A 19,498-nucleotide genomic window follows, 5' to 3' on the forward strand; every position below is an offset into this window, starting at 1 on the left:
AGGTACTGCTCTTAGCAGCACCTAAGCACATCCAGGGAAAAGCTGGCATGTTTATGTCAGTGCCACTCAATGGCCTGAGCCTGCCTGCTGCCCAGAGGCAGCGAGAGGGGAGAACGTGAACCACACCAGAGCATACTGTGTGGTCCATGCCAGGTCTTCTTGGGACCAATGTGCCTCATGGAGACTGGGATCAAAGGACAGCTGTGCCCAAAAGAGGCTCAGCTTACCAGCCCTTCAGCCCCATAAAGTCGGGGAGTCATGGGGGGTAGGAAGAATGAGAGAAAGAGAGAGAGACCTACAGGTGAGAGAAAGAGAGAGAGACCTACAGGTGTGCAGTGCCTGATAGAAACAGTGACCTTCGCCCACCGGAAAAGCTGTCCTCACCAATGTCCTGGTGCCTGGTCATTCACTCATGGGGAAAAGAAGAGCAGAAGTAGAGTGAGGGTAGAAAGCCCCTTCCCCCACATTTTCAAATGTACCTGGACAAGCATCCTTATTCACAGCTGGAAGAAGTTGGATTCAGTAGAATGCCATTTGGAAAACACTGTTCTGAAGCGCCATCCCCTCTGGCCCCTGAATCCTCACCAGCTTCCACCCTCTGCTCACCTTGGGCCCTGGATTCCAGCGCCCCCAGGCTCCCAGCTGCCTCCCTGTCTCTGCCCCATGGTTCGGCCTGGAGTTCTGGTCCCTGGTTGTGTCCTGTGGCCCCATTCTCATGCGCCCTTTGCTTCTATTTCTTTACCTATGACTTTATACTGATGTAAAGCGAGTCTTCTCGGTCGCTTCTTGTTCTCTGAGGAATGATGAATCAGAATCTAAATGGAAAATCTGGGCAGAGATAGAACCCCCAGCGGGAGCCACCCTGCCCTTCCATGTCTAGATCATCTGGATTCCAACCTCCATCTTCCTTCAATGAGAAGCTTTTGTCCTCTCAAGATTCCAGTGACTTCTCCGAAGCTCTCTTCACCCCTGGTTGATGCAAGGCAGCCCCATAGTCAAGATTCCTTAAACCCTTGCCCCTAAAATGTTTGCCTTTCTTACCATGCTGGCTCCAGCCTCTGGTCCCAGGGGTGTGGAAAGTTCTCTCTTACTTCTGGCTGATTTCCAGGAAGGCTAAGAACACTCTCCCCAGGTTATAATGCTGAGCATTTTGGTTCTTTCCAGCCCTGGGTCCCAATGTCAGGACCTACCTTAGTCCAGTCCATGCTCTCCCATGGGCCTGAGAGAAGATTTGAAGTTTCTGGCTTTCCCTCCAACCCTCCAACTCCCACCCCCAGCCATGTCAGCAATGGGAAGGGGCAAACATGGAGTTTTCCCCCCAACTCCCATGTAAACTATGCCCCCTCTTAGAGGGCAGAGCAGCTAAGGACAATTTTGGTTCAAGGACATTTTTTTTGGCTGTCTATTGCACAAACAAGTGGACTCCCGGGAGCTGGCCCTGCTCGTCCCCTGGGCCCTCCTTTCCCTGGTCCTGCAGGTCTTGCTGCTTGTCAGGCCTCTCCTCCAACCCTCTGCCACATTTCAGAAAAGCTGAGAACCCCTTGGAGTGAAAAAGGAGGAGAAACACAGTGTCCGTAGCCCAGAAGGAGGTTAAATAAATACTTTCACTTCTCTTTTCCCCATTTGGGCGGAGCCCTTTCTGAGTCAGTCTGTCGGCCGACTTCCTGCTTGGGGCCTGGGCAGCCACACTGCACGCAGGCTGGGCCGACTGAGGGGCTCAGAGGCCAGGCTCTGAGGCCCACGCAGGGCCTAGGGTGGGAAGATGGCAGGTGGGGGCGGCGACCTGAGCACCAGGTGAGTCTTTATCTCCCTTCCTTTAACCTTTGTCTCTGGCTATATTGCAGCTTTCATGCCTTTAGTTCAGTTTGTGCCTAAGGCTTCACTTTAATCCTTCTTTGCAAGAACATAGGTATGCAATGTTATATAATGAAATGAAAGAGCAAGTAATGAGGAAATCAGATTTTTTAAACAGGAGCAGGACAGCTGTTGGTGTGAGTCCAACTTGCCATAACACACGTGACTTTCTTGTTTTGGATTTACTGCTCAGCTGACCGGGACACTCTGAACATAGCAGTTGTTGGTGGCTGGGATTAACTATTTCCTCAGGATCTGTGAACCCTTTCACCCCTCAGCCTTCCTGTACCTTTAAATATGTCATGTCAAAAAAGGTGCTGTAGAAAATAAACACTCCAGGGTAAACACCTGGCTTACTTTTAAACATCAGACGCTGTGGTCTCACCTGTCCTGGCAAGGGGCATCTGTCGGCTGTTCCCATGACTGGCTCAGGGTCTGAGTTCTTATTCCATCAACCTTGATCAAAAGAAGGAAAGGGAAGAAAAAGGCCCAGGGTGACAAACGGCTAAATGTTTTCGTTTTTACCTCAATTTCCTGTCCCAAGATGGGGGATACCTCTGACCAGAAAAGAGAAGGAAATCCTAACTTTTCTCTAGTAGTGAGTTGAGAAATAACATTACTTAATCTTTTAAATTGCTTAATACAAAAGAAATACACTGTACATTATTGTTCATAAAATTTTAAACAGTGGAGAAGTATATTAAGGAAAAAGTCATCTTTACCACTCAGCCATTCTTGTAGCTTCCCTTTCCAGTCCTGTGAAGAGTCTTGGGCACAGCTTTTCTTATATTTTTCTATGCATTTATATATCTAATGCATTTTTTGTAAATACGTAATTTATGTTCTTGTTTTATAATAAATTATATTACATGTGCTAGTCTGCATTTTGCATTTTTACTTATTTTAATAGTGGAAAACTTAGAGATCTTTTAACCTTAATACATATAGATCTGCCTCATTCTTTTTATACATGCTATTCCGTAGAATTGATATATGATAATTATTTATTCTCCAATTGAAGGACATTTAGATTGTTTTTAAATTGTTCGCATTTACCAATAAGCTATCATAACAATGATTATATATTTCTTTTTGGGTTTCTACATCTAAACAAATATTTATCTTGTCTCTAAACCTTAAAAATGGAATTATTGAGGCAAAGGGTCCAGTTATTTACTTGGTCCTGCCAAATTGTCTTTCTAGGAGGCTGAATGAATGTATTTCACCAGTAGCAAATGAGACGAACCATCTTCCTGCACACAGCCACGATTTGCAAAGGTGATGAATGAAGAGTTATGTCTTGTTTTAATTTGTATTTTCCTTACGATGGGAAAATTGATCAGCTTTTCATGTTTCTTGGCCATTTAAATTCCCTCTTCTATAAATTGCTTGTTTGTTTTTTGCCAATATGATTCCGTTGAGGTGTTTGTCCTTTTTTTTTTCGTGATATGGGAGAATTCACTAAATATTCTGTAAGTATAAATATACTTTTCTTGTCCATTACCTTTGTCTATGGTGACTTTTATCTTATTAAAGCTTAAAATTTAACATATAGGCCTCTTGTGATACAAATTTTTTAAAGATAGATGCACCCTTGTTATAAACGAGGTGATGCTGACACCCTCTGTGAGCACTGTTAGTTTTTACAATTGTTTCTGTGTTAAGGTGGCAGATTCGCTGCTACCGTTATTCCAGGAAGAGTTCCTCCTCTAATATCTCTGAAAATTTTTTAAATTTTTAAACAAAAATATTCTTATATTGGAGCCACTTTAGCCTTCACAGCTTTTATTTGCCCCGTTTTCATCTTTTCAGTCTTTCACTTTGTGTTCATAATAGTTGTCTCAAACTTTTCCTCCATGACAATTATTTACCTTCTAGTAGATTTCTTGTTTCTTGTCATTTCTAATTTTTTAAAAATTGATAGTGTTTATTTTTGAGGAGGGATCTTAATTGGTTTCTGTACGCCTGCAAGCTCCATAACCTCCTGTCATTCGGTCTTCACAGTCTTGCTTTATTTAGGTTTGCCTGTGCTGTTAAGAACTTTGGGATACTCTCCTGGTTGTCTCTTAGATATTTTTCCAGACTGATTCTGTCTGATCTTGTGTTCCATGTGCCTGTGGTGGCTTTACAGCTCCTTTAGCCAGGCTCAGCCAGGGCAGGTCACCCCAAACTTCCCGCTTGCTTAGTCATAATCTGGATGAACTTTTTTTGTTTTTTTTTTTTTTTAACATTCCCTGTTTTATCTGAGATCAAATTGTTTTTTGTCTGAGCTACAGTTTGAAGTCTTTGTTTTGATTCTTATCGATTTTTCTGAATTCACCGTTGATTGGTTAAATTATCCTTTTCCCTGCTGATTCGCAGTGCTACCCTTTTTGGGAGTATAGAGGCAGGGTATGCTTCCGTGTTCTCTCTTCTCTCCCCTTGGCCTGTGACAGCCCCTCCTTATGCCAGTACCACGCTGCCATAGTGATGGCAGCTTCCCAGGAACTCTTGACATCTGAGGGAGCAAATCTCTTCCTCTTCCTCCAGAATGTCTTAGACTCCCAAATTTGCCTGTCAAAATCTCGAGATTTTGTGTGGAACTGCACTGGATCTATAAATCAATTTGAAGAGAACGGACATCTTTACATTCATGAGACTTCCATCTCATGAATATGGTTTATGTATAGTATTACTTTAAAAATATCTCCTATTAAAATTTGTATTTTTCTCTCTGAAGGTTTTGCCCTTCTGCTAGATTCCTTCATAGATATTTGATATTTTTATGCCATTATTAACTAAAGTAGTCCTCCCTTATCAACAGTTTTACTTTCTGAGATTTCAGTTACTTGCAGTAAAACTTGGTCCAAAAACATTAAATGCAAAATTCCAGAAAACAATTCATGAGTTTTAAGATACTTGGCGTTCTGAGGAGTGTGATGAAATCTCATGCTGTCCCTCTCCAACCTGCCCAGGATGTGAACCATCCCTTTATCCAGGGTATCCACAGTGTAGACACTACCAGCCCATGAGTCGCTGAGTAGCTGTCCTGGTGATCAGATCGACTGTCCTGGTATAACAGAGCTCGTGTTCAAGGAACCCTTATTTTAGTCAATAATGGCCCCAAAGCACAAGAAGATTGATGCTGGCAATTCAGATATGCCAAAGAGAAGCTGTCAAGGGCTTCCTTTAGGTGAAAATGTGAAATTTCCTGAAAGAAAAAAATAATATGCTGAGGTTGTTAATATCTACAGTATGATGTTTTGAGAGAGAAAAAGAGACCACATTTACATAATTTTTATTACACTACATTTGTTATAGTTGATCTACTTTATTATTAGATATTGTTATTCATCTTTTATTGTGCCTAATTTATGTATAGATTGGGGAAAACATAGTATATACAGAGTTTGGTACTATCTGCGGTTTCAAGCATCCACTGGGGTTCTTGGAAGCATCCCCTGTGGATAGAAGGGAAGTAGTGTGCTAAATTTTACGTATGAATTTGCGTTGGTGACCCATGATCTGATCCATGGTTCTGTTTTTCATTCTTGTTTCAATACTGAAATGTTTTAGTTACTATGATTTTATAGGTAGTGTTCTGTAACCTACCTTACTGGGATTGAATTGAGAGACACTAAATGAACAGATAAATTTAGGAAGAATTTATGTTTTAAAAAAATCCTGAATGGCCCCAGTTAGAAACATAGTGAATCTCTCCATTTATTCATGATTGTTTGAACTTGGGGCCTTGTTGGGTCGCTTTAGTTCTAGGCATTTTAAAATTGTATTTGTAAACAGGAATTCATTTTCCTTTTACATTTTCTAGTTATTTCTTGCTGGCATAAGGGAAGTCTATTCATTTTAGTTCGCTGATCTTGTGCATAGGAGTCTTACTAAGTGGTCTTCTCCCTCTTAATATTGTCTTGTGTTTTTCTGGAGAAATAATTACATCTTCAAAGATAGTAGCAGCTTTGTCTCCTCTTTTTCAGAATTTATACCTGTATACTTTTCTTTTTCTTTCTTACTTTTTTCTTTCTCTTTTGCCTTAGTGCATTAGCCAGGACTGCCAGTGTAATACTGAATAGTAACAGTAAAAATGAACATTTTAGTTTTGTTCCTGATTTCAAGGGGAATACTTATAATGTTTAAATTGAGGCTTTCTTATAGACACCTTTTTTCAAGTTAAGGACATTTCCTGCTGGCTCTGGTTTACTAAAAGTTATTTATTTTAATCAGGCCTGTGTATAGGATATTTATCAAAATGCCTACTAAAGAATCTTTGAGAATTGTATCATTTTTCTCTTTTAATCTGATTTATCCAGAGTAAATTATATTGAAACATTTTATTAATTCGGTTATTAATTTCACCAAAGTAAAACATATATATATGGCTTAAAGTATCAGTCAATAAGGCCTTTAAAAACACAAGTAGTACTTTCTGCCATCTTCCCAGCCCATGTCCAGTTTCCCTAATGGATTAACTTTTTGGCTCTTACTTTTGTATTTACTTCTGTATTTTGAAATGATATGCTGATACAGCTCTTTGTAATTTTTCAAGTTTCAGACATTAATCTGTTCACATAATAGGACAGAAGATGAAGACTTTTTCCATAACACTCCTTTTCATTCCCTGTCCATTCTCATAATACATCACAGTTGGAGGTTCATCAGTAATCAGTGTTACCATTATGATGACTATTTACATGTTGTTCATAACCAAGTCATCTACTATATTATGATTACATTTCCTTTCCTGTGCAACATCCTCCCACCCCTCCCCACCGACCCCACAAATAACTATTGCCATCTTATATATTTGCTTGGATTTTGTGTGTCCTCATTATGAATTCTTCCCAAGCACTCTGCAGAATTCTAAAATTCTTCTCAGTACAGTGAGGCACATTGGGTAATTTATCAAGTCCATTTTACTTTCTTGGGGAAACCCTCCTGGAATTATCCATTCCCCTGATTCCATCAGTTCTGGTTAGTTTCAGCTTCCAAGGCTGACCTTCTGAAGCTTGACATCTCTCCTGTGTTGGGTCTTGTTTTGTGGATTACATGTATACCTCTTTCTTGCTTTACTGTCTCATTTTGGTTTACCACATTATCCAGTAGCCTCCTGACTAAGAGTTTATAGAAGATATACATATATATATATATATATATATATATATATATATATATATATATATATATCCTACCTTACTGGGATTCGATTGAGAGACACTATATATATATAAAAATTGTACATGTCTGGAAAAAAAATTTTATCCTTAATCCTCACAACTGCATAAATATTTAGTAAGTATAAATGCAGAGTTTGGAAATTAATTTAGTTTACTGTCTTGCAACTTCCAGCATTGCTAATAAGAAACCTGATGCCATTCTGATTCTTGATCCTGTCTTTCTATGTCACCTGTTTTGCCTGTCTGAAACTTTCTGGCTCTTCTCTTTAATCCCTTGATTCTAAAATCTCATGATGGTTTGCCTTGATGTGGGTGTTAAATTCATTTGTTGTGCTTTGCTCTCCAGGGCCCTTTCAAATGGACAACTTTATTTCAATTCTGACCATTTTGCATGTGATATTATTTGATTATTTTCTCCCTTCTGCTTTATCTTTTGGAATTCCTGTTAGTTGGATGTTAGGTTTCCTAGATTGATCCTCTAGAGACTCCCTGAAAATCTTATATGTCTTCTTTTCTTGAATCTAACTTCTATGACATTTTCTGAGGAACTTCATTCCTTCTAGTGATTAAAAAACTTCTGCCATTATATTTTTAATTTCCAAAAGCTCTTTTGAAAAGTTGTTTCTCTTTTATAGCATCTTGTTGTTTCAAGAAATCCGAAATTTTCTCTCTACTAATGAGGATGATAATTTTTTAAAAATTTTACGTTTCTTCCAAGGTTGTTTTAAGTGTTAGTTCCTTCCAGGTTTCTTGCCCAGCTCCTGCTCCATTATTTGCTTGTTCTGGAAGAATTCAGCAAGTGTCCACTGGGTGTCCATTCACATTTCAGAATGAGACACTAAAAATCTGATTAGGAGCTCTGTGCAAGGAATGCCTCTCATTGACTGTGCCTCATTTTGATTTTTCATTTTCCAACTCGCCTTCTGAAAGAATGGTGCCTCTAATTCCTGACAACTTCCAGAGTTCAAAAGCGTACACTGGCTTACTCCTTGTCAGCTTCCCCTAAGCAAGTAATCAAGATTTTTATTTTTTCATTCTGTGAAATTAGCTACCATATATGCACCTATCTTCCAAAATGTTTGATTATCTCTTATTTCATGCCCTTTTCTATTCCCTGATCTTTGCTTCTTTTCTGCCTCTAACTCTCTCTTATAGGTGGTTTCATGGGATTTCAGAAGGAACACAGATGAATGCAGGTGTGTTCAACCTGCCAGGCTTAACCAAATGCATAGATTGGTTCTCTAATGTGACCTTTCCTGGAATCCCTGAGATAACACCTACATGGTCATGCCATATGACTCTTTCATCCTCTCCTGGGTTGGATTTATTTATATTTTATTGTGGGATTTTACCTCATGTGTTTATAAGCTACTTTGTGACCTACAATTTTCATTTCTTATTTTGTATTTGTCTAGGGTTGATAGCAGAACTATAGCAGCCTCATGAAATAACTGAGGGCGATTGAAATTTTGAATATATTTATATATATGCACATATATGTATTAGAATGATTTGTTTAATACAGACATCATCTGTTCCTTGAAAGATTGCAGAAAATTGTCCATTAAATTATTTGAAACTGATGTCTGTTTGTGTAGTTGTTAGGAGAAAGCAGATTAGTGTAGCTCTGGAAGTATATTATGCATTTCTTCTGTTATTTTTAGTTCTTATGCTGACCTTTGAGCCAGTTTTGATTGTTTATATTGTCCTAAAAAGTAACTATTTCCCTAGATTCTCTTCTTATTGGTAGAAAGTTGTATAGAAATTTCTTATATAAAGTTTTAATCCTTTCCTTCTCTGAAGATGTGTCCTTTTTCCTATTCCTACCATTGTTTATTATTGTTTTTTCCTTTGTTTTCTTGATCAATCTTTCCATTTTGTTGGTCTTTTCAATGAACCACCTTTTGGTTTTATTGATGCACTACTCTTATTTTCTGTTTGAGATTTAATTAAATCTTGATTTTCTTTATTATATTTTTCTATATATTTCTTTCCTAATCCTTTACTTCTCCTTTGTTGAGGGGATTACCTTGTGTTCTGTTTCTAATACGTTGGTTTAAAACTTAATTTACTTGCAGTGTTTCTTATTTTCTAATAAATGCATTTTAGGCCATGAATGTTCACCTCTGTGCCACTTTGGAAATGTTTGGCCTTTATAATGTATAGTGTTTTCATTGGATTTTATTTCTTAGCCATTTGTTATTTTGATTTTGATTTCCTGGTTAACCTAAGAAGTGTTTGGAAGTAGCTTTTAAAATTTCTCAGTGGAACGAGTGGGGGAAGTCGTCCTCTGTCCTTTGGTTGTTTACTCTGATCCTGTCACATTGTGGTTAGAAAATGTGTTCCTCAAGATTTCCATTTGTGAGAGTCAATTGTTGTTTCTTTTGTGGCCTAGTGCATAATCAGTTTTGAGGCTTCACCACATTTGAAAGGCAATATAGTGCAATGATTAAGAGTGTAGTAACTAATGCCAGATAGTAGAGAGGGTAGGAGCAGGGAGGATCAACACTAGGATGATTGGGGAAGGGTGATGTGAAGTCCAGCTCTGCCACTGCATACATGTAGAGGTGGGGCAAGCCTTGTTTCTTCCCTGTAAAATGACGATATTAATAATGGTGCTGCCAGCAGGCTGATACAGGTTCTTGTCCTTGCCCCAGAAAAGAATTTGAAGGCCAGACCAAAGTGAAAGTACAGAAGATTGATTGCAGAGCAAAAGCAAATACACACTCAAGAGAGGATTGCAAGTATGCTCAAAAGAATGAGCCATGCCCAACCTGGCCAGAGCTCACATGCTATATGGATAAGCATAATGAAGTCATGGAATATTACATAATAAGGGGAGGGATTGGCTGGGTGCGGTGGCTCAGGCCTGTAATCCCAGTACTTTGGGAAGCTGAGGCAGGCGGATCACCTGAGGTCAGGAGTTCAAGACCAGCCTGGTCAACATGGTGAAACCACATCTCTACTGAAAAATACAAAAATTAGCTGGGCATGGTGGCAGGCACCTGTAATCCCAGCTACTCAGGAGGCTGAGGCAGGGAGAATTGCTTGAAAACAGGAGGTGAAGGTTGTAGTGAGCCGATATCGCACCACTGCACTCCAGCCTGGGCAACAGAGTGAGACTCCATCTCAAAAAAAAAAAAAAGTCGGGGTGGAGCAGGGAAGGGATTTTCTGGGTAATGAGTGGGCAATTCCCAATTGGGGTGCCAGCATTTTCTTAACTAAATATGTTTAATTTGGAACTGCTGTGCTGTCAGGTCCGTGATGGGAGTGGGAGGTTTCCCCAGGGAAGTTTTATGGTAATAGGGGCATAATGTAGCCCCTATTTGAAAACTTCAAATTTGTCGTCCTACAGAAATCATCTAAATGTGTAAAAACAATCCAGTACTTTAGGAACACAGACCATGATATAATTGCTTGAATTTAAAAGTCTCCTAAGGTTAAAATATTTAGTTGTGATTACCTTTCTTTTGGTGTTATTGAGGTATAATTGTATAAATTGAAGGTGTAAAACATGATGATTTCATATATGTTTATATTGTGAAATGATTACCACAATCAAGTTAGTTAACATATCCATCATGTCACATAGTTACCATTGTGTGTGTGTGATGAGAATATTTAAGATCTACTCTCTCAGCAAATTTCAAATATGTAATACATTATTGTTAACTATAGTTTCCATACTACACATTAAATACCCAGAACTTATCCATCTTATAACTGAAAGTCTGTGCCCTTTAACCAACATTTCCCCATTCCTCCGACTTCCAAGCCTTTGGCAACTGCTATTTGACTCTCTGTTTCTATGATTCAACTTTTTTAGATTCCTCGGTCTGAATCTAATCTAGCAATGGGCTTGTCATACATGGCCTTTATGGTATATTTCATTTATACCCAATTTGTTAAATGTTTTTTACCATGAAAGGATGCTGAAGTTTTCAAATCCTTTTTCTATGTCTATTAAAATGTTCATATGATTTTTGTCCTTCATTCTGTTAATGTTGCACAACACCATTATTGATTTACATGTTGCATCATCCTTGCATCCCAGGGATAAATCCCACTTGATCATAGTAAGTGATCATTTTAGTGTACTGTTGAACTTGGTTTGGTTTGGTAGTATTTTGTTGAGAATTGTTGCATCTATGTATATCTGGAGAAATGGCCTGTAATTTTTTTTTCTTGTAATATCCTAATCTGGCTTAGGTATCAAGGTAATGCTCATAAAATGAGTTTGGAAGTGTTCCTTGCTCTTAATTTTTTTTTAGAAGAGTTTTAGAAGGATTGGTATTAGTTTCTTCTTAAATGCTTGGTAGAATTCACTAGCATAGCCAACTGGTTTTTCTCTAATGGGAAGTTGTTTACTTATTCAATCTTTTTACTCATTATTGGTCTGTTCAGATTATCTGCTTTTTCAGGATTCAGTTTTGATAGATTGTGTATTTCTAGGAATTTATCTATTTCTTCTAGGTTATACAATTTGTTGATGTATAATTGTTCATAGTAATCTCACGATTCTTTGCATTATCATGTTATCAGTTGTAATGTTTCCTCTGTCATTTATAAGTTTATTTATTTGAGCCTTGTCTCTTTTTTAACTTGGTTAGTTTAGTGAAAGAGTTGTTAATTTTGTTTATCTTTTCAAAGAACAAGTTCTGAGTTTTGTTGATCTTTTCTATTGTTTTCTTATTACCTATTTATTTCTGCTCTAATCTACATTATTTTCTCCCTTCTGCTGCTAACTTTGAGTTTATCTTATCTTTCTTCATCAACTGTAAAGCTAAATGGTTTAAGATTTTTCTCCCTAATGTAGGTGTTTATAGCTATAAACTTGCCTCTTAGAATTGCTCTTCCTGCATCTCATTAAGTTTTGCTATGTTGTGTTTTCATTTTTGTTTGCCTCAGGATATTTATGTTACCTTTTTGGCTTCTTCTTTGATCTATTGGTTGTTCAGGAATGTGTTGTTTAATGTCCTTACATTATTTATATATTCCGTACAGAAGTTATGAATTCTTCAAATTTCCTCCTGTTATGGATTTCTAGTTTCATAATATTGTGGCCAGGAAAGACACTTGATATGATTTCACTCTTGAATTCGTTAATACTTCTTTTGTGGCCTAACATATGATTTTTTTCCTGGAGAATGTTTCATATACACTGGAGTAGAATGTGTATTCTGCTGCTGTTGAATGAAGTGTTCTATATATGTTTGTTAGGTCTATTTGATCTAAAGTCTGGTTCAAGATCAATGTTTCCTTATATTTTTCTGTCTGATTGATCTATGATTATTGACGGTGGAGTATTACAGTCTCCTACTAACATTGTATTGCTGTTTCTTTCTTTTTTCAGTTCTGTTAGTATTTGCTTTAGTTATTTAGATGTTGCGGTGCTGTATGCAAAAATATTTACAGTTGTTGTATCCTCTTGATGAACTGTCCCCTTTATCTTTATATATTGATCTTCTGTATCTCTTGTGGCCATTTTTTACTTAATGTATATTTCATTTGGTATAAATATAGTCACCTCTGCTGTCTTTTGGTCACTTTTTGCATGGAATATCTTTTTTCATCCCTTCATCTTCAGCCTACTTGTGTTCTTAGAGCTAAAAGGAGTCTCTCTCTCTCTCTGTCTTTTTTTTTTTCCTTTGGCAGAGTCTCACTCTGTCACCCAGGTTGGAGTGCAGTGGTGCTATCTCGGCTTATTGCAAACTCTGCCTCCCGGGTTCAAGCAATTCTCCTGCCTTAGCCTCCCGAGTAGCTGGGATTACAGGTACCTGCCACCACACCCGGCTAATTTTTATATTTTTAGTAGAGACGGGGTTTCACTATGTTGGCCAGGCTCGTCTCGAGCTCCCGACCTCAAGTGATCATCTGCCTGGGCCTTCCAAAGTGCTGGGATTACAGGTGTGAGCCACTGCGCCCAACCTAAAATGAGACTCTTCTATGCAGCAGATTGTTTGATCTTGTGGGGTTTTTTTTTTATCCATTCAGTCACTCTATTTCTTTTGATTAGAGAATTTAATTCATTTATTGATAGGTAAGAACTTACTATTGCCACTTTGTTAATTGTGTTCTGACAGCTTTGTAGTACTTTTTTCTTTCTTTTTTTCTTGTTGCCTTCCTTTGTGATTTGATCACTCTTGAAATGATATACTTTGATTCCTTTCTCTTAATCTTATTTATCTACTACAGGTTTCTACTTAGTGGTTACTATGAGGCTTACATAAAATGTGTTATAGCTATACCATCCTATTTTAAGCCAACAACTTCAAACACATACAAAACGCTACACTTTTACTTCTCCCCTCCCTCACATTTCAGTCAATTGATGTTACAATATACATACTTTTTATATTCTGTCTCCAATAACAAATTACTATATTAGTACATTCTCACACTGCTCTAAAGAACTACCTGAGGCCAGTTGCAGTGGCTCACGCCTGTAATCCCAAGACTTTGAGAGGCCGAGGTGGGTGGATCACTTGAGGTCAGGAGTTTGAGATCAGCCTGGCCAACATAGTGAAACCCTGTCTCTACTAAAAATACAAAAATTAGCCAGGCGTGGTGGCATGTGCCTGTAGTCCCAGCTACTCGGGAGGCTGAGACAGGAGAATCACTTAAACCCAGGAGGCAGTGAGCCAAGATAGCACCATTGCACTCCAGCCTGGCTGACAGAGCAAAAGCAAGACTCTGTCTCAAAAAAAAATAAATAAAATAGAAGTACCTGAGACTGTGTAATGTATAAAGAAAAGAGGTTTAATTGACTCAGTTCCACAGGCTGTACAGGAGGCATGGCTGGGGAGGCCTCAGAAAACTTACAATCATGGTGGAAGGGCGAAGGGGAAGCAAGCACGTCTTCAAATGGTGACGGAAGAGAAAGAGACTGAAGGGAGAAGTGCTACACACTTTTTTTTTTTTTTTGAGACGCAGTCTCGCTCTGTCGCCCAGGCTGGAGTGCGGTGGCGCGATCTCAGCTTACTGCAAACTCCACCTCCCAGGTTCGTGCCATTCTCCTGCCTCAGCCTCCCGAGTAGCTGGGACTACAGACGCCCGCCACCACACCCAGCTAATTTTTTGTATTTTTAGTAGAGACAGGGTTTCACTGTGTTAGCCAGGATGGTCTCGATCTCCTGACCTCATGATCCACCCACCTCGGCCTCCCAAAGTGCTGGGATTACAGGCCTGAGCCACCGTGCCTGGCCGAGAAGTGCTACACACTTTTAAACTAGATCTCATAAGAACTCACTGTCACAAGAACAGCAAGGGGGAAATCCACCCCCATGATCCAGTTCCTCCCACCAGGGCCCTCCCCCAACACTGGGGATTACAATTCAACATGAGATTTCAGTGGGGACATGGAGCCAACTATATTAATTGCTATAAATATAATTATTTTTAATAGTTTGTTTTTTAACTTTTATACCAGAATGGAAAGTGACATGCACAATCATTACAATATTAGATATTTCTGACTTTGACTATATATTTACCTTTACTGGTAAGATTTTGTATATTTATATATTGTTATGTTGTGAATTAGTACCATCTCATTTCAGCTTGAAGAACCCCTCTAGCATTTCTTGTAAGACGGGTCTAGTGATGATGGATTCCTTCAGCTTTTGTTTGTTTGGAAAGGTTTTTATCTCTCCTTCACTTCTGAAGGACAGCTTTACCAGGTATAACATTCTTGGTCAGTAGAGTTTCTATTCTTTCAGCATTTTGAACATATCACCCTAATCTCTCCTGGGCTGAGAGGAGGAGGTTTCTGCTGAGAAATTTGCTGCTAGTCTTATGAGAGCTCTCTTATATGTAATGAGTTATACTTTCCTTGCTGCTTTCAAAATATTGTCTTTATCTTTTGATAATTTAATTATAATATTTCTTGATGTCAAATTTTATTGTTCAATCTGCTTGGGAACCTTTCAGCCCAGTGAATCTAGATGTTCATTTCTCTCCCCAAATGTGGGAAGTTTCCAGCCATTACTTCTCTAAATGTACTTTCTGTTCATTTTCTCTCTCTTTTCTCCTTCAGTAATTCCCATAATTTGTATGTTGTTTTACTTGATGGTGTCCCATAAATCCCACAGGCTTTTTTTAACTCATTTTTATTCTTTGCTATTTTTGCTCCTCTGAGTAAATAATATCAAATGACCTATCTTTGAGTTCACTTAGTCTTTCTTCTGCTTGATTGAGTCAGCCGTTAAAGCTCTCTATTAAATTCTTCCATCCAGTCATTGTATTTTTCAGATCTAGGATTTCTGGCTTTTTAAAAATGGTTCCTGTTCCTTTTTGGCATTATAATTTTGTTTATATATTGTTTTCTAATTTTGTTGAGTTGTCTATCTGTGTTTACTTATAGTTCACTGAACTTTTTAAAGAGAATTATTCTGAATTATATGTCAGTAAGTTCACAGATCATTATTTCTTTAGAGTCAGTTATTAGAGCATATTCGTTTATTTTAGTGATACTATTTTTTCCTGATTCTTTATGATCCATGCATCCTATCATTGGTGTCTGCACATTTGAGGAAACAATAACCTCTTCCAGGCTTTATAAGTTTGTCTCGGCAGGGAAAGCCCTTCACTAGTCAGTCCAGCCTGGAGTTCTGGGCAGGTCAGCCAGTAGCATCCATGGACAGGCAGAGCTTGCTGTTGAGATCTCCAGCTGGGTCGGATCATTGCCTGTGCTCTGAGGTTGGGTAAGGCCACTGCTGCTCTCTATGGTTGTTTGGATGTTTTGACTGGACCCTTTTGTTGGGCAGCGGCTAATGGCCAGGCTCTAAGATGGGACAAGGCCTTAAGCTACTGTTAGGTATGGTCACAGGCTGGGCTCTGTGATTAGGCAGGGTTGAAGGCTGTGTTCCACAGTTGGGTGTTGCCACTGGATTAGTTATTCTCCATAGTAGGGCCACTGGCTGTGCTTCAAAGTTTATCAGAGTTGCTACCGGGTGCCCAGGTTCAGTGGGACCACAGAATATGCCCCTCCCTTAGGTCCTTGCTACAAGCTGGGCTCATCAGTAAGGTAGCATAAATTTCTGGAATCCCTGTTCAGGCAAAGCTGCAAGTTGTGCCCCACAGTTCAGAAGTGTCACTGGCTGGGCTGGGTGATTGGGTAGGACCACAGGCTACGTTCTACATTTGGACAGGGTGACTTGTTCTACTCCCTGAATGGGCATGGACATAGGCTGGGATCTCTGGTTGCTTGGGGCCCCAAAGCTGTGCCCACCATTGAGAGAGGTCATTGGCTTGGTTTCCTGCCCATGCAGGTCATTGGCTGGGCTTTGTGCCTGGGCAGGGTCTCAATTTGGACTTCCTGGTTAACAGGGCTAGAGACCATACTCTGTAGTTAGGCAGGGTGGCTGGCTTGATTACCTGCCTGGGCAAAGACATATGCTAGGATCTGAGGCTGGGCAGAATCTCTTTGGGGGTTCCCTGGTCAGGCAAGACAGAAACCTAAACGCCTTAGGTGGGCTGGGCTGCTGGCTAGGCACCCAAGCTACTTAGAACTGCTGACCATGCTACCTGGCCAAATAGGGCCACCAGCTTGCCTTTGCAGGTGGACAGAGCTGCTGGCTGAGCTCTCTGATAGGATGCTGATGTCAGGAGCACAGTACCAGCATGACAATCTATGCATTGGCCACTGTGAGCCCTGCCCTCACTTCTTCATTTCTAATCAAACCCAGGTGGTCCAGCCCCTCTGATTTCCTGTTTGTTTCCCATGAGGCAAGACAGAATTGGGCCTCCTAAGAAGCAGCCCAGAATGCCAGCGAAGCTGGGTGTCCTCCTCAGGCTCTGTTTTCCCCACTGGAGAAACCTTAGGCTCAGGGAAAACCTCTTGGTGTGGTGCTGTGCCAGCCTAGGGTAGGAGCAACACAGTCAAAGTGAAACCGTTCCTCTTACCCCTTCTAATGTGGTTTTTCTCAGGTTTTGTGGTCCAAGGGAGGTGGTTCAGCTTCACTCTTGGGTTCTGAAATTTTCACAAAGGCATCCTTGTGTATGGATAGTTGCTACTTAGTCTTTCTGTGAGAGAGACTAAAGCCAGAAACCTCCTATTCTGCCATCTTAGTGACATCCCATCTTGGATGTGCCTTTTAAATCTAAGCTTCTAGCTTCAGCTCTGGAAGACTATTTTTTTTACTTAATTTCCCTATTCTCTTTCTTTCTATTCTCTTCTGGAATTCCCCTTGGCAGAATGTTGAAACATCCTATGCAGTTTAACCTTTTTTTTCACATTTTCCATATCTTTGCCTGCCTATATTCCAGAAAGAAAAATGTGGCTCACTAAGTTACTCTTCAACTGAGTCTATTCTGCACACCCATCTTTATCTTTTAACAGCTTTAATGAGGTATAATTTACATACTGTAAAATTCTCCTGTTTTAAGTGTGTATCTCAATGATTTTTAACAGAATTACCGAGTTGTGCAACCATCATCACAATCCAAGTGTAGAATATTTTCACTACCCTTAAAAGCTTCTTCATGACTATTTGGGATCAATTCCTGCTCCTATTCTCCAGCCCTAGGCAACCACCAATATACTTTCTATCTCTGTAGTTTTCCCTTTCCTGGCCATTTCGTGTAAATGGACCATATATTATACGGTCTTTTATATCTGGGTTATTTCATCGAACGTAATATTTTTGAAGTTCATCCATGTTTTAGCATGTATTTATATTTTGTTCCTTTTTCTTGCTGAATTGTATTCCATTATATGGCTCTATCAATGGTATTTTTTCATTTGCCAGTCAATGGAAATTTGGATTGTTTTTGTTTTTTGACTATTATGAATAATGCTGTCCTGGGTATTTACATACAAGCCTTTGTGTGGATATACATGTTCGTTTCTAGGTAGATATTTAGGAGTGAAACTATTGGGTTCTATAGTAGCATTATGTTTCACTTTTTTCAAATCTGTCTTACAGTGTTTCCAAAAGACCATTTTACAGCAATGTATAAGGGTTCAAGTTTTGCTAAAATGTGTTATTTTATGTCTTTGTAGTCATTCCAGTGAATGTATTTTGGTATTTTGTTGTGGTTTGATTTGCTTTTCTCTAATAACGAATGCTACTGAACATCTTTTCACATGTTTTTATTTTTCATATGTCTTTTGGAGAAATATCTATTCAAATCATTTGTCCATTTTCAATTGGCTTGTCTTCTTATTGAGTTGTCAGAATTCTTTACATATCTGAATACAAGTAGTTTATTAAAAATATGATTGGCTAATATTTTCTCCCAGACTGTGACTGATCTTTTCTTTCTGTTTATGGTATATTTGAGGCACAAAAGATTTAAATTTTGTGAAATTTTAACTTATTTATTCTCTTATGATTATACTTTTGTGGTAGCTAATTCTTTGTCTTACCTAAAGTCACAAAGATTTTTGCCTGTGTTTTCTTCCAAAAGTCTTATCATTTTTGCTGTTTTACAAGACTACTGCATAATTTGGGGAACCCAGTGAAAAATGAAAATGGGGGGATCCTTGTTCAAAAATTATTAAGGATTTCAAAACAGTGAAAGCAGAACACTAAACTAAGCACAGAGTCTTTTGTGACTGCACAGGATGCATGCCCAAAAAGCCATCCCTGCTTTTACATTTAGAGATGCATGATCCATTTTGAGTTGATTTATGCATATGGTGTGAGGTAAGGGTCTAATTTCATATTTTTGCATGTGCCTATCCAGTTATGCTAGTACTATTTGTTGAAAAGACCATCTTTTCCTCATTTAATTGCCTTGGCACTTTTGTTGAAAATCAATTGACCAAAAACCTAAGGATTTATTTCTGCACTCTCAGTTCTGTTATATTGATCTTTATATATATTTATGCCAGTACTGTCTTGATTCATGCAGCTTTATAGTAAGTGTTGAAATCACAAAGTATGTCTTCCAATTTTTTTTTTCTTTTTCAAGACCGTTTTGGATATTCTGGGTTCTTTGCAATTCCATGTAAATTTTAGGATCAGCTTCTCAATTTCTGCAAAAGGCCGTTTGAGATTTGGATAGGAATCATACTGAGTCTCTAGATCAATTTGGAGAGAATTGCCATGTTAAACATATTGAGTCTTTCAATCCGTGAACATGGGCATCTCTATTTTGATCTTTAATTTCTCTCATCAATGTTTTGCCATTTTCAGCATACAAGTCTTACATTCTGTTTGTTCAATTTATTTTTAAATGTTTTATTATTTTGCCTACCTTTATTTTTGAATTTGCAAACTCGACTTTTAAATTCCTAAGTTTCCTAGTTGGTTGAATATTATTCATAACTTATTCAATATTATTGAATAATGTTGACTTAATATTGAGTCATAGACTTTTGAGTAAGTATATTTAATAACCCCATAACTTATTAGGTCTCAATATTATTAAATAAGTTATTGGGTTATTAAATATACTTACTCAAAATATTGTTCTGTTTACTGTATTATTTCTTTTCTCTGATATTACCTAAAAAATGGTAAAAAAAAGAT

At 38.5% G+C, this 19,498-nt stretch overlaps 1 protein-coding gene across 8 annotated transcripts in view; it reads left to right on the plus strand.

Annotated features, from left to right (window-relative positions):
* Nucleotides 1-1,413: 1,413 nt before the first annotated feature.
* The window catches only part of SP100 (SP100 nuclear antigen), a 127,620-nt gene continuing 109,535 nt past the window's right edge, over nt 1,414-19,498 (plus strand). For 4 of the 8 annotated variants that reach the window (XM_019022213.3, XM_019022215.3, XM_019022214.4 and 1 more), the window contains exons 1-2: nt 1,414-1,794; nt 3,058-3,132. In XM_019022213.3, the coding sequence (XP_018877758.1) occupies nt 1,763-1,794; nt 3,058-3,132 (107 nt within the window). In that variant the 5' untranslated portion in view covers nt 1,414-1,762. The remainder of the gene's footprint in view (nt 1,795-3,057; nt 3,133-19,498) is intronic. The other 4 variants (XM_063695262.1, XM_055379681.2, XM_055379677.2 and 1 more) reach the window with 4 other exon arrangements.

This window comes from Gorilla gorilla, chromosome 11 (genome assembly GCF_029281585.2).
Source record: "Gorilla gorilla gorilla isolate KB3781 chromosome 11, NHGRI_mGorGor1-v2.1_pri, whole genome shotgun sequence".
Taxonomy (NCBI): Eukaryota; Metazoa; Chordata; class Mammalia; order Primates; family Hominidae; genus Gorilla; species Gorilla gorilla.